General features: G+C 46.2%; 1 protein-coding gene and 1 long non-coding RNA gene across 3 annotated transcripts in view; both read left to right on the forward strand.

Moving 5' to 3' along the window:
• Positions 1–4,566: 4,566 nt before the first annotated feature.
• LOC113578170 (uncharacterized) lies at positions 4,567–5,948 on the forward strand. The gene is made up of 2 exons (XR_003410708.3): positions 4,567–5,124; positions 5,337–5,948. It is a non-coding gene; the product is annotated as an uncharacterized LOC113578170 (long non-coding RNA).
• Positions 5,949–7,306: 1,358 nt separating this feature from the next.
• The window catches only part of egr3 (early growth response 3), a 7,328-nt gene continuing 455 nt past the window's right edge, over positions 7,307–14,179 (forward strand). Inside the window, exons 1-2 of one of the 2 annotated variants that reach the window (XM_081703303.1) lie at positions 7,307–7,818; positions 11,264–14,179. The exon at positions 11,264–14,179 is cut by the window's right edge and continues 455 nt beyond it. In XM_081703303.1, coding sequence (XP_081559429.1) covers positions 7,665–7,818; positions 11,264–12,465 — 1,356 coding nt within the window. In that variant the 5' untranslated portion in view covers positions 7,307–7,664 and the 3' untranslated portion in view covers positions 12,466–14,179. Of the gene's footprint in view, positions 7,819–10,821; positions 11,039–11,263 lie in introns of those variants that run through there. The other variant, XM_081703302.1, reaches the window with a different exon arrangement.

The raw sequence follows: 14,179 nt of genomic DNA on the forward strand, positions 1-14,179 counted from the left end.
GGAGCGTTTGGTATCAGCACTCCCAAAGTTTGGGGCAAAAATAAAAAGGGCTGGATTTAGAAAACCAACTTTGATGTGCCAGTGATCAATGTCGGTTAGTGGCTGGATTTACTTGGCAACTGTGTTTCATTGCACGTACACACACACACACACACACACAAACACAAACACACGCGCACAAGCAAACAAACACAAAATCTCTTCTCTAGCTGCACACAAATGTTTATGGTCAAAGCCCCATAGATGCATAGTTTCAGTTTCAGCATATATCTGCTGCATAGATGCGCAAGATGCATATTTCCTTCGCTCTCTCTGTCTCTCCTACACACACGCGCGCTCGCGCGCGCGCACCGTGCCGACTGGAACCGGGCGATGAAGGTTTGTGTTTCTCCGCTGGTTAAGCCGGTCTTTGGTGCGCCTCAGCCGTGCCCTTGATGTGAACCCTGAGCATCGATCTGATGTCCTATGTGGGCCCTTTTGTTTAGTTCTCAGACTCAAGCAGTCAGTTCACTCGCCGCCTCACACAACAAAAACAAAAGCACCTCTTCACAACTCGGTTCTCAGGCTTCCAAACCACCTCATGATCACACTCGCCGGCTTGGTTCAGAGTCATCTCCAGGTCGTAGAAGTATCTGGGACTTAAAGATATAACTTTTTAAAAAAAGCTATATCATAATTGGTGGTTGTATAATCTAGCGTAATTTAAAAAGACATCTGTATAGTATGTGACAAAGACAATAATAAATCAGTAATATATCTGTGGCTTTCAGAGGAAAAATAAAATCATGACATGAAGTTTAGGATGGAAAGTGGACCGTGTGTGTGTGTGTGTGTGAGTGTGTGTGTGTGTGAGTGTGAGTGTGTGTGTGTGTGTGTGTGTGTGTGAGTGTGTGTGTGTGTGTGTGTGTGTGTGTGTGAGTGTGTGTGTGTGTGTGTGTGTGTGTGTGTGTGCATATTCAAATACGAGAATAAGAGGAATGTTCACCAAACAGTTTTACTGTGCTGCCGCCTCGTCATTCACACAACCCTGACTTCCTAATTACTTTTCCTTGGGAGGGTTTTTTTGGGTCAAGATTTGACCCTTTGACCTTTGCCTACTCAGCATTAACTCCCCTGAAACTCTCACTGTGCTCATCACTGTCCTCTTACCTTGCAGTGAAGATCAAGGCAGCATCACTGTAAGTTTACATTAACACATTTGTCATTTGGTAGACACCCCAGTGCAGCTCACAGTTTCAGTCATGTTACAGAGGTAGTGTCAGGGGTCAGGGGTCACAGGTCCTGCACAGACTCTTATTGCTACAGCATGGTGCCCTTTCCCAGACCAGTGATTGAAGCCCAGTCTCCCACAGGAGTGGGGATATCAACACCCATTACACTGTACCAGGTCTCGGGGCAGCATACACCCAGCGACATTCACATTCAAGCAAAGGTGTTTAGAATGTTAGGTAAGACCAATAATTAATATTACTTAATATTTTTTTAAAAATCAAACATTTGATTTGGTTTTATGTAGTCAGCTGCACCGTCTATATAACAGCTGACTTACTGCCAACGAAACAGCCAAGGAAATCGTCTAAACTGAAAGTGCGGTGTATGATATCAAGGGTATGTGCATTGCTGATGAAAAACGTTTGGCTAAAAGTGGTTTTTAAATTAAACATGACCTAGTTCATAAAATTGGAAGTTTGACTGCCCTACGTGACAATGGCTATGGTATGGAGGGTAATGTCTCCTGCTCGATGCCTTTGTGATCTTGAACCAGACTCTTGCCCCCTGACCATGACCCTGTGACCTTTACCCTTGACCCCCTGTCTCCTCTGCGTAAATATGGTAACTCTTTACATTCTGCAAATACACGCTGCTGAAACACAAAGACTGAACTGCCTGAGGGAAAAACAAATGTTCTGAAAATGTACAGCAACACACGTCAGTCAGTTTCAATGCAGCATTCTGGATATTTAAAATAGTTCAACTTTAAAGGGTTAGGAACTAATCTGTTAAGTCTCATCAAGTGCAATGTGTTGATTATTTGAAAGCTGTTATCTGAAAGAACAAAGGCTCGATGGTATTCGGAGCAGTCCTCGGGAGCTTCAGTGGGTCTCTCACATTCAACTTGCCTTTGATTTTAATACTGATATAAAGATTGCTGTAATAATGTTATTGTTGCAAATTTTGTTTGGTTATTACGCTGGCTATTACTATGGTCATATAAAGAAAAGAAATAGTACTAAACGTTTTTACTTTCAACTTGCATAAATTATACTTTTAACTTGCAAAAATGATAGTGCATTTTGTAATTTCCAGAATTTTAAACAATCAAAACAAAAACAACCAATTGTGGACTAAGAATGACCAACTGTTTTCCCTTCGGCATATTTTATTGTCCTGATCAACGCAAATGGTTCCAAAATATATAAAAATAATCTTGCGATCAACCTTCCAGTTAAGAATAAGCCGTGCGCTGCATTAGCACTGAGGAACAGACATTTGAATTGGCCTGAATGCGACCTGGAAAGAAACGCTACTAATTTGATTATAAGCCCCTAATGGCTTTGAATTTTTCCGCTGCATAGTTAAACAGCCCGGTGCTGCCTCAGTGGTAGCCTCGCACTTCCACGGAATCCTGTATGCAAAACAAGAGCAGAGAACTCTAGTCCCGGTGATGTAAGGACTAAACGGTCCAAGTGTTCAAACAGACCCGCTCCCTGTAGACCTACCGGCAATCGGAACACAGCAGTCTGTATGTGTGTGGGGGATCTAGAAGTTATGGGTCATCTTTAGGTCCCTAAAAGACTTCCTCGATAGGAAAACGTGCGGACATTACCTGCATTCCTGCCCTAGATGGAATTCCGGCATTCCGGGGCGGTGGAGGGCGTGGAGCTCAGGGCAAGGGTGAGGAGGGGCGCCAGGCAAGTCCGTCCGGCATTCCACCAACGCAGCAATTATTCCAGCAAATGCAGAGAGCCATACATGGCGACAGTCAAAGATTTAAATTCTAAACGCGTAAGTGGCAGACTGGTTAGCATCACCCTGGAACGATGGTTTGGACTCCTCTTCTGGTCATGTGGCTGAGCCTGGTTTTTTCATCACCCAGCATGTATGAGGTCCACGATATAGTCACATGAAACAGGAAATTAAATATTTTTAATGAAAGAGTTGTTTATAGAGACTCTACTATTCTACACTTTATGGAGGATTGATTATTCTTTTGTGTGTGTGTGTGTGTGTGTGTGTGTGCGTGTGTGTGTATTGCTAGTCTGCACAGATGAGAAAATGTGTAGGCCTGAGAGTGACGTTTAGACAGGAATCCTGCGAAACTCCCGGGACTTGCTGGATTTCCACAGAAAGTGTAAAGAAATCATGTCGCTTCCTGCAGGACAGGAGAGTACAGCGGTAGAGGTATACAGGTGCAGTCAGGACAGGAGTGACTAAATTTAGCCGGGAAAAAAATAATAATTACGTGGAAGACGAGAGCAGATTTTTGTTATGTATCTAATGCCAGATTCCTTCTTGTTCTTGCACACCAGGCTTTGTCTTAAGTCCAAGGGGCAATGAAGAAAGATGCACACTACGCCAGGTGACCGGGAGGAGAACAAAGGCTCATGGGACATGCCCGAGGACTTCAAGATGAGGCAGTGTTGGAAATACACAGCATACGCGCAAAGAAGGCAGAAAACACCCCTTTGAAGAGACAGGACAGCGGAGGGTGTGTGTCGATACTGGACCCGACAGCGCGGGGAATAAACTGGTAGGGAAGGATGGCACACGTGACGAGCACACGCTGTCACGTGTCATGCAGCCTAGGCTGTGTGTCAGGTTACCAGACGTTATAGACGTCATGGCAGCAGTCAGTGGAAGAATAAAAAAACCCTCACTGCTTCCTCTGTTTTTTCTCTTTTATGTCTATAAAAAGTGTTATTCAAATAATTAAGTCTCTCTTCTCACTTTCAGTGTTTGTTGCCATGGCGGTCTAACTGCCACCCGACCAGGGCCGCAGGTCTGCTTCCTCCTCATATGGCAGTGGAAGGTCTGCCACACAAGAGCCCTGCAGGACAGCGCATGCCAAGACCTTCCGTACTGGCCTGCAGCGGCGGACTCCAGCAGGTAGCACCATCACGGTGCCAAACCTGCTAGAAGGTCCCTCTCTACCCCACATGCCCACTGTGAGACCATACCCTCCAGCCTGCACAGGGCAGCGTGGCCCGATGGAGCGGTGCGAACCAAAAAAGGGTCCAGAATTCCGATCGGTTCGGTCTGTCGATCATTTTGCTGGGGCAAACTTCAGATCATGTGCTGATGTCCAGCAATTACCGTTCCGGTGCTTCTCGGACAGCGACCTCTACGCATCGTGATCGGATCGTGCCACGTTTTTCAGACCATGGACTTGCAGGAATCCCCTGATGGCAAATCCCACCACGTCACGCTATCAGTTCACCTACATGTTGCAGCACGCCCATGCTGTGGCAATGAGCCACTGGATTCCCCCGTCTGTGTGTGTGTGTGTTCATGTCTGTGTTTACTGGGGCCCCTGAAACACACATGATTCAGCCCTCCTCTCCCACTCACTCTATTTTCGCTTCATTAGGGCCGAGTCTGTCAGCTAATACCACCGCACTGCTTTAACGTTGATCGCCTGAGTGCCCAGTTTCAGAGCCCAGGGTGGGGCAAGGGCGAAGAGCCGCTTTGGCGACGTTTCAGATGCGAGGGCTTTATCTGAGTCAGATGAAGGTAAAGGTCAAGGAAGCGCAGGGGCGGCACTGCTGCACGTGCTGGGAAAAAAAACAGGACAGGAAAGATGGAGAAACAGATTCCCTGAAAACGGAGGCGCCCACCGCTGCGAGCCAGGGAACGTCGTTAAAACGTCGCCTACCCACTGTAGGCTCGCTCCCCTGATTAAAGACTCGCGTCTGTCTGTAGAATGTCAGTGGGCTGCAATTTACTGACACGACACGGGTTCCCATCCTTCAGGATTTCATGGTGTGGTGGAGAGCTGGAATTTCAGCCCAGTTATGCAGTAGATGTTGTCTGGTAGTTTGGTGTCTCTGGAGCTTGTTGGGGCCATGCTGTAATATTGGGAACCTGTGCTTGATGGCAGAACTCCCAGGCCTCTGGGGGGAAAAAGTAAGAACTTCTCATTCTTCTGTGCATTCATTTTTTATTTTTTTTTGGTATATCAGTTGACAGGCTTGTAGCCAGCATGCAGATGTCAACCTGATTTGCAGTCCAAATTGTAACTTTATCTTTTCTTTCTTTCTCTCTCTCTCTCTCTCTCTCTCTCTCTCTCTCTCTCTCTCTCTCTCTCTCTCTCTCTCTCTCTCTCCGTATTGCATCAGCATCCACTTCTGCACATGTATGGCAGCCTGGAGTTCCACTCAGTGTGGGTAATAAGAGAGCTCTGCTCTCTGATTGGCCTGGCTCCCGAGTGGAGAATTTTAGCTGGACACATGAGAACTCTCATGGGACTCACTGGCCTCCTAATTGGGTTGTGTACAGTCAAGTGTGTCAACCTACACAAAGTTATATATAATAATAATGATTATTAGCATCTTTTTTTTTTTTTTTTTTTTTTTTTTTTTTTTTTTTTTTACATTCTGATATTATGTATTTTCCATTAGGCATGTGCAACTTTATGAAGATGTTCACTTTAGTTTATAATTACTTTGTCTAATATTGTATATAATTTCTGTAGTATTAATATTACTTGTGATTATAGTAGTTTATTGGAGTTAGTATTGTAGGTTTTAAACATTTTCTCCATATGATACCTAATTCTTCCGTTCCACGGTTTGATGGTGAAATTGGCTACGTTCCAGGCCTTCGTTGGCATGGATGGGTTTATGTTTTTTTTTATATATGTGTGTCTCAGTCTCCTGTAACCAAACACAACCACTACAAACAAGAAAATTTTAGTTTGGATTACTTCAAATAAAGTGACCGATAAGATATTTTCTCTCTGGATTCTAAATAAGTGAAATATAACCCATGACGTTTGGCCTCTGCGGTTCCTTTAATGGTTGCGGGTTCCGATCGCTTTTCCACCAGTTTGCTTCACCGGAACTTTACTAACCAAATAAAGACATCAAGAGGCGGTGCCGGATACGCGCCTTATTTGGAGTTTCCACTTCAGCGGCGAACTTAGCGCTCCGAGCCAAAGCCAAGCCTACGGATTTGCTGGGCGCATGCAATATTTACAACCGATTAACTTTGGCAATTGTTGTCTTTGTGAGCCACTGTAGCTGCTGTTCCCTGCGCCTAGGAGTGCCTACTGTACTTTCATTGATCTGCACCGGGCACGAGTATTTAGAAATGGCTTTAATGTGTTTGCCAATTACAGCAGTTATTACATGGGAACTGCGTGTATTCTCTCCTTGTCTGCCAGCAGAGACTCGTTTAGCATTAGGGACTGTGTGCTCACCAATCCCCTGTTCATTAATTACGGTGCAAACGTCTTTTCTCCGCTCGGTGCTGGTTTGCGTTGCGCCTCCTGAACAGACCGCAGACGCAGCTTGGCGCCTGATAACAGGGGGCCTATGGAAATAATTACATTGACTATAATAGCTGAATGTGAATTAAACACCAATGACGGACATGTGCCCCCAGACTTGCGGCCTACTGGTCACAGGCTGTGATGAAACAGAGCTCGTATGTGACTTGTACGAGTACAGGGCCATGAGCAGAGGGCTGTTCCACTACACACCAGGTCCGGTAGTCATTCGCGAAGCAGGTGAGCCTTGGCTCCCCCAGGTGATTTAGAGGCCGCGATCCCTCTTAAAAAAGATAACCCAAGTCTCTCATAAAAGCACAAATCTGTCATCGCACCGAAGCATTTTAATCTGTAGCCTGTAGCTTTTAGCAGTGATGCGCGCAGCCAATCCCGTCTGTACATAATGCAACCTAGCATTAGTTATCTATTCAGTGTTGGATACGGTAACAGTGGAAACGGGTGCAAAAAAAAAAAAAACCTGAACCGACGAAGGCGCACAGATGCGCAGGCACGCATCGCCGCGCGCCGCTTTTTCCGCTTGTGCCGTTTCAGAACCGAAGGAACTGCTGTTCGCTCCCTGCGCTATAACATTCGCAGTCAAAACCCCGATGGCCTCTTTCAAACCCCCCACCCCCCGTCGCGAAAGGCTCACCGCTCCTCAATACTGTATCGGCTTCTTCACACCATCTTCCTGCTACCGACACCAATGTTCCACTATGAGGAGCTTCCATGTGACGTTCCGCGCGCCAGCCTGCTTTGTGTCTCCATATATGGTCATCTACGTCACGCACTTGTTCCGTCCCCCTATTTAACGAGAACGCGTTGGAGTTCCCTGGACGAGCAACAAGGCGATCAGCGCTACATTTGTGCAATCACCACCAGCATCGCTCCATTGGTTTCAGAGACTTCCAACAAACAAGCAAACGCAGAAACGCGGCTCAAAACAGTGCGCCGAGCTCTGACCTCCTCGTTTCAGCGAAGACATATCCGAATTGTGTCCGCCGGGAATTTGGATACAATCTCACAAGGGATTCTCTCTTTCCCCCCAGCTTTTTTCTTTTACTAATTTTCATTTCGCCTTTAGATATCACAGAACCCTTAACGGAAGACTGGGGAGCGCGGGCGCGTCGCTGTGGATACCCGTGCGCCGTCACTGATGCCAAACTGAGTAACTGCTATGACAGGTAAATTGGTGGACAAGCTCCCGCTTACCATGAGCAGTCTAATCAACACGATACCTGACAGCCTTTACCCCGAAGAGGACATTCCGACGTCTATGAACATTTTCACCAACGCGGACTCTATTTCGCACTACCCGCAGATGAATGCAGGTAAGCGCCAAACTTTTGGGACGGATCCGTAGCAACCAAAGCCCGCCGTAATGTTACGGTGAGGCGGTCGGGCTGCACTAGCTTAGGATGTAATCACGCCTGATTAGTGCGCGATGTGCATACAAGGCAACAGTTGGTCCTGGGAGTCTGGCGCGCGGCTCCACGGGCTGCTCGGGACCTGCACGGAGCGTCGCTGGTTGCGGGGGGTCGCGTGGGAACTTTGGCAGCTGTGTTTATGTATAAGCCCATCGCAAACTAAGCATATTCGGTAAGGTGTGCATGTCAGCGTGGGCGTTCGCAATAGATCGATCCTGATGTCTGAGGGAACAGGCCGTGCCCGCGCACCTTTCGTCCACATATTGATGCACCTTTGCTGTAACGCTGACCCTCGCACCTCCAAGCGCAGTTTTGTAATGTTTCAATCACGTGATGGGAGGCCGGGCTGGACAGGTGGTATCGGCCTGTTGCGATCGCGCTGTCTGGACCATTCGCCTCGGGAGCGCTGCGCTCAGGTTAGAAAGATGTCATTCATATTTTATCTACAGTTCTTAACCAAATTACTTCGAGTGAAAAAACAAACATCTAAAGTCAGCATTTAAAACGTAGGCATGGTTCTCTGGCTATATCTCCAAAATTATACACAGTGCCCTCCGTCCTCGAAAATAAAGCGTCTCTACAGATCTGTTCATGTCAGATTGCTTTCTATGATTTCTTCAGTGCAAACATTTAGATTAGTCAGTGTTTGTTATAGGCCTAATGTATTCAAACTCCCCTCGCCTCCGCATTCACCCAGAGTCGTAGGTGGGCGTTTGTCGGCGCGCTGGTTTCAAAATTTCGTGTGCCACGCTTCACACGTGTAAGCACCGTTTACACAAAAAGTGACTTCAACAAAAAACACACGAACAATTGTGAGGTTACCTTACAGTCCGTTCACACGTTTAATTTTAGGCCCGCACGAGCACGTGCCCAGCGCCTATTTCTGGCTACTATTTGAATGTTTAACATTTCTTTTGTAGTTTGAGTAACTTAGACCATGCAATGTATTTATTATCGATTATTTATTTTTCATCAATGAATTAATACAAAAATTAATATAATATGTAGTGGAAACGTGGCAAAAAAATACATAAAAATAAGAATGATATAATATGTGTGTGTATATATATATATATATATATATATATATATATATATATATATATATATATATATATATATAATTAGATATCAGTGGTTTATAATGTTTAATATTATAACAGAATATTGCACTTTAGGAAATTACAAAAATGAACAAATAAAATAATTGATCTAAATACATAAAATAGGATCTGGCCATATAATACCCTGATTATTATCTCTCTGATACTTTATGAGTGTAAGTGTAATACGAATGCGACAACAAAAAGAAACAACATAAAAGATCGATTCCGTCAAATAGTAGAAAACGTGGCAGGCTCGCATCACATCCGCCCTCGAGTGCGTGTAGATTTGGGTTGCTCAGAAGAGGCATTGATGTGGTCCCGCTAATTTGGTTTCCATTTAAAGTCGCGAGTATTTTTCCTCAACCGCGGCAGATAGTTGTGACTCAGATTTACTGTAAAAACTAAAGCGAATTAATTGTATATCTACTTGAAGAAGGTCATCTTGTTCTTTGAAATAGCAGCTAGATAGGATCTTAAACCCATGGAAAAAAAAATTGAAATAAACAAACAATTAATCGTAAGTGTCAGTGCATAACAAAGCTTCATGGCAGGTAATGAAGAGCCTGAGCGCGCGAAAGGTTGCTTGTTTGCTGGAGACAGAGTGACATTTCTCCACCGAGAGCTCGGATACGACAGATTATATGAGAAAGATATTACTAGTCGATACCTTACAAAGCATCTCTAATTCCTCCTGCAAAATTAAAAGCAGAGTTGTTCTTAGTACGTTTCAGGTCTCGTGCGTTTCGTGCAGTAATTATTATTGGACCGACATGGGCGCCACTGTTTAATACCCTGAAATTTAACATCCAGGCGTTTATTTTTAACGCACGCATTTACCTGCGTGCCGGCCGTGCAAACCTTTTGGAATAACGAATTTCTCCCGACGCATCCTTTCTTTGCAATGACAAAGAATCCTGAAAACATTATATTAATGTTTGTTTAAATTCAAAAATTACTAAAGATAAAGTTTAAAATTGTGCAGGAGAGAAAGCACAGAATCAGCTTCGTACGTGTTCAGATCTGCTGGGGAAAAAAACCCCAAAAACTCCTGAGTTTCCCGGAGTCTCTTTCTATCAGAGATAACGCATCTATGTTCCTTTACACACGTATGTCTTGTGCAGAAAAGATGTGAACAACAGCTGTAATTTTGGTTTAGTTTGTTCCCACTATAAATCACATATTGGTATATACGCTGTGATTACTGTAACTATGCGTTTAGGTACTAATACCAATCTAGTGGGCCATCATACAGTTGTCCTTTTTTCTTTTTTGGGGGAACATTTTATAATTTGCCTGCACAGAATTACATAGGATTAAGTTCATATTTAAGAATGCAATAAAATACTCCAACAAAATACTCTGAAGCAATAAATGCATTAAGAAAATGATCCCACGTGTCATATTAAGTGACACTCTCAGGATACACAGGGCTGCCAAATCCAGTGTTGAAGTTCATGTCTAGCATCAGTCTGTGAAAAACAGGCGTGCGCAAGTGTGTGTGTGTGTGTGTGTGTGTGTGTGTGTGTGTCTGAGATGACACCCTGCTGTGCAGAGAATCCTCACTGTCAACAGAGCTGCTCTTCTTCTGAAGGACACACTGGAACCTGATAGAGAGAGAGAGAGAGAGAGAGAGAGAGAAGGAGAGAGAGAGGGAAAGAGAGAAGGAGAGAGAGAGGGAAAGAGAGAGAGAGAGAGAGGGAGATGAAGAGAGGGAGAGAGAGGGAAGGAGAGAGAGAGAGAGAGGGAGATGAAGAGGGAGAGAGAGAGAAGGAGAGAGAGAGGGAAAGAGAGAAGGAGAGAGAGAGGGAAAGAGAGAGAGAGAGAGATGAAGAGAGGGAGAGAGAGGGAAGGAGGGAAGAGAAGACATAGGGGAGGAGGAGATATTCACTTCAGTCTTGAGCCATTCGACAAACTTTTTTTCCTCGGTCAAAGATCTAATTATTTTCACTCCAGCTTTCCTCAGCTGGACCGATGTGAGGTTGTTCTCTTCTCTCTTTGGGAGCGTTCAATTAGCCGAGGTATGCAGAGATGTTGCATTCTGTAAGCAACTTAGGAGTCAAGTTAAAATGAAGCAAGGCACGACTAGAACAGTTCATGACGGTAGTGCAGCTTCCTGGCAGCACTGTGCATCCACCCACCGCATGCTTTCATGGCCGTCGTGTCTTTAACAGTGATTTTAGAGCAGAAGAGCTGTTTTTTTGGTTTCTTTTCTCCTCCACTGACCCTCTCATCTGTTCCTACAGATAATATCATGGACTTGGGGATGGGTGGCGAGAAGAGCAGCGGTGAGATCCAGTATGGCTCCAGCGGTTTCCAATCGAGCCGAAGTGGACAGACGGTCACGTACTTGGGCAAGTTTGCCTTCGACACGCCTCCATCCGGAGGCATCGGTGGCTCCGGCTGGTGCCCTGACAACAACATCATCAGCCTGGTGAGCGCCGGCATCCTGGGCGTGTCCCCGTCGCCAGGCAACATCACCACCCAGACGTCGTCGTCGGGCGGCAGCATGGGTGTCCAGTCGTCGGACATAGAGCAAGTGTACGCCCCGCCCCTCCCCGCCTACTCCACCTGTGGGGAGATGTACCAGGACCAGGTGTCCTTCCACCACAGTCCGGCCACCTCCTCTGCCCTGCCCTACGCCGCCTCTGACTATCACGCTACGTCCAAGCCTGCCGTCGACAGCAGTCTCTTCTCCATGATCCCCGACTACAACCTCTTCCACCACCAGGGTGAGGTGGGCGTGATGGAACACAAGCCCTTTCAGTCCATTGACCCCATCCGGGTGAACCCGCCACCCATCACGCCCCTGGAGACCATCCGGGCGTTTAAGGACAAGCAGCAGATCCACCCAGGCTTCCTGGGCAGTCAGCAGCACGTCTCGCAACATCACCAGGCGCCGCAGACGCTCGCGCTCAAGCCCATCCGGCCGCGCAAGTACCCCAACCGGCCCAGCAAGACCCCCGTGCACGAGCGGCCGCACGCCTGCCCAGCAGAGAACTGCGACCGGCGCTTCTCGCGCTCGGATGAGCTGACGCGCCACCTACGCATCCACACGGGTCACAAGCCCTTCCAGTGCCGCATCTGCATGCGCTCATTTAGCCGCAGTGACCACCTCACCACGCACATCCGCACGCACACCGGCGAGAAGCCCTTCTCCTGTGAGTTCTGCGGCCGCAAGTTCGCCCGCAGTGATGAACGCAAGCGCCACGCCAAGGTGCACCTCAAGCAGAAGGACAAGAAGCCGGCAGACAAGGCCGGGGGCGGGGCCGGGGGCGGGGCCGGGGGCGGGGCCGGTGTCGGGGCCGCGGTCGGGGTCGGGGTCGGGGCCGCGGTCGGGGCCGCGGTCGGGGTCGGGCGTGCCAGCAGCCACCCCTCCCCCCCCAGCTCCTGTGGGAGCGGGGGACCGAGCAATGCCAACATCCTGACTGTGACCACGTGTGCGTAGGGGGACGATGGAGCCTCTCTCTGCTGTCTGCTAAGAACCCAGAGGAGGAACCCGAGGCCTCTTCCTTTCTTCTGAAAGGCCCGGCCATCGACAAACAGCCTCTCCCTCTATTCATGTACCAGTTTATTTGTCACGGTTTTTGATGTTTATTTTTGAAGTTGGCATCCTTATTGTTGGCCTCAGCCTCTCCGCCTTTTGCTTTACGTCAAGCCAGTGGGTCTCTGGAGAGGAGGACACTGGTATTTATGGCAGGGAGACCTCAGAGGATCAGCTGGGACAGGGGCAGCTAGGTCACCCCAGCAAACGGAGACACGTCTACGGGAAAAGCATTACTCAGGCTCAGGGAGTCCTGCTTCCAGCTCCTGGGACCTACCTAATCCCTTCATATTTCAGTGTGGGTTAAATTAGTTTTATTTTTTTATTATTAATTTTTTAAATACAGGATGGTATAAAATACAAGGTGAGGCATCTGAGTGTTTGGGTTTTTTTTTTTCTTACAATGTATTCTTTGGCTTGTCGTTGGCTTGTCCAATTTTAAAAAGTGCAATTTCATTTACTCAATGTTGTTACCTTGTTTGCGCTGCACTTTGGTACCTGTTGTTTGTTTTTAAAATCTGCCTGTTAAATATTTAATTGAATATATTTTTTCAAAAGGACGTGCCAAATCTGTTGACATACTACAACCAACATTTTTGTCGTTTTTCTATCCATGTGAGTGTACCAGAGATTATACTTGAGTCTGTTTCAGATGTCGGTATTAAGGGAAAACCTTTCTGTCCAGAACATTACAGTACTGAGGGAGTCACTGGGTTTGAACTTCAAGTGGGTGTTACTTCTGTGATTAGACTGCATTATCTTAAATATCTACAAAATCCCTTTAGTACAATTAAATGGATCTGGATGCATTTTGTAAACAGCGACAGATTGCCTGTACAAAACAAAACACCACAAAAAAAAAAAACAATCAGAAAAAAAGAAAATATTGTGAGAATGACTTTGCAAATTAAGAAAATAATCTGTGAAATTGACCTCAAACACTTAATCTGATGTGTAGAAAGGCCAAAAAGATACAGATTCTCTTGTAATTTGTCACAAAGATTTGATGCAGCAAGTTCTTCTGCCGTGTGAGTTTGGTTTTTTTTTTGGTCCCTGTGCCTGCATGCATCTAGTATTGGTAGCATGTCTTGGTTTGGCACTGAAGCGCAGGTTGCCGTAGTGATTTTGGGGAACCTTACAGCAATATATGTGTCCATCCTGATGTTACCGAGAGCTGACGAAAGAAATCATGTGAAATGTGAAATATGAGCTACTGCTGTGTCTCCCATGCAGTTTGTGCTGTTACGGTATTCATGTTTGCACTGTTACCGTCGTCATTTTGTTGTGTGGCGTTTTTATTGGCCACTCGGTGCGCTTCCTGTTATTTTATCTTCCAAGATTCACTCCTTCCTTTTCCCGTTTCACACAGATTGCATATCCAGCATCCATTTTAGTACAAACGTGCCATCTGGAATTATGGAAAAACCCGTATCTGAGCTTCACCAATGGCTTTAAGCACAGCTGATCTGGGGTGCCATTGTTCTGTGTTTTTACTGACTGAAGTCTGTCAGCTATATGCATGCCATTTGAGATGTTTTTTGGATGAAAAAACAGTTTAGACTTTTTTTTCCAAGCTCTGAGGGGGCAGCACCAATAATGTGGTATCTCCACGGTTACC

Source organism: Electrophorus electricus, chromosome 20 (assembly GCF_041902795.1).
Source record: "Electrophorus electricus isolate QZ-2024a chromosome 20, ASM4190279v1, whole genome shotgun sequence".
Taxonomy (NCBI): Eukaryota; Metazoa; Chordata; class Actinopteri; order Gymnotiformes; family Gymnotidae; genus Electrophorus; species Electrophorus electricus.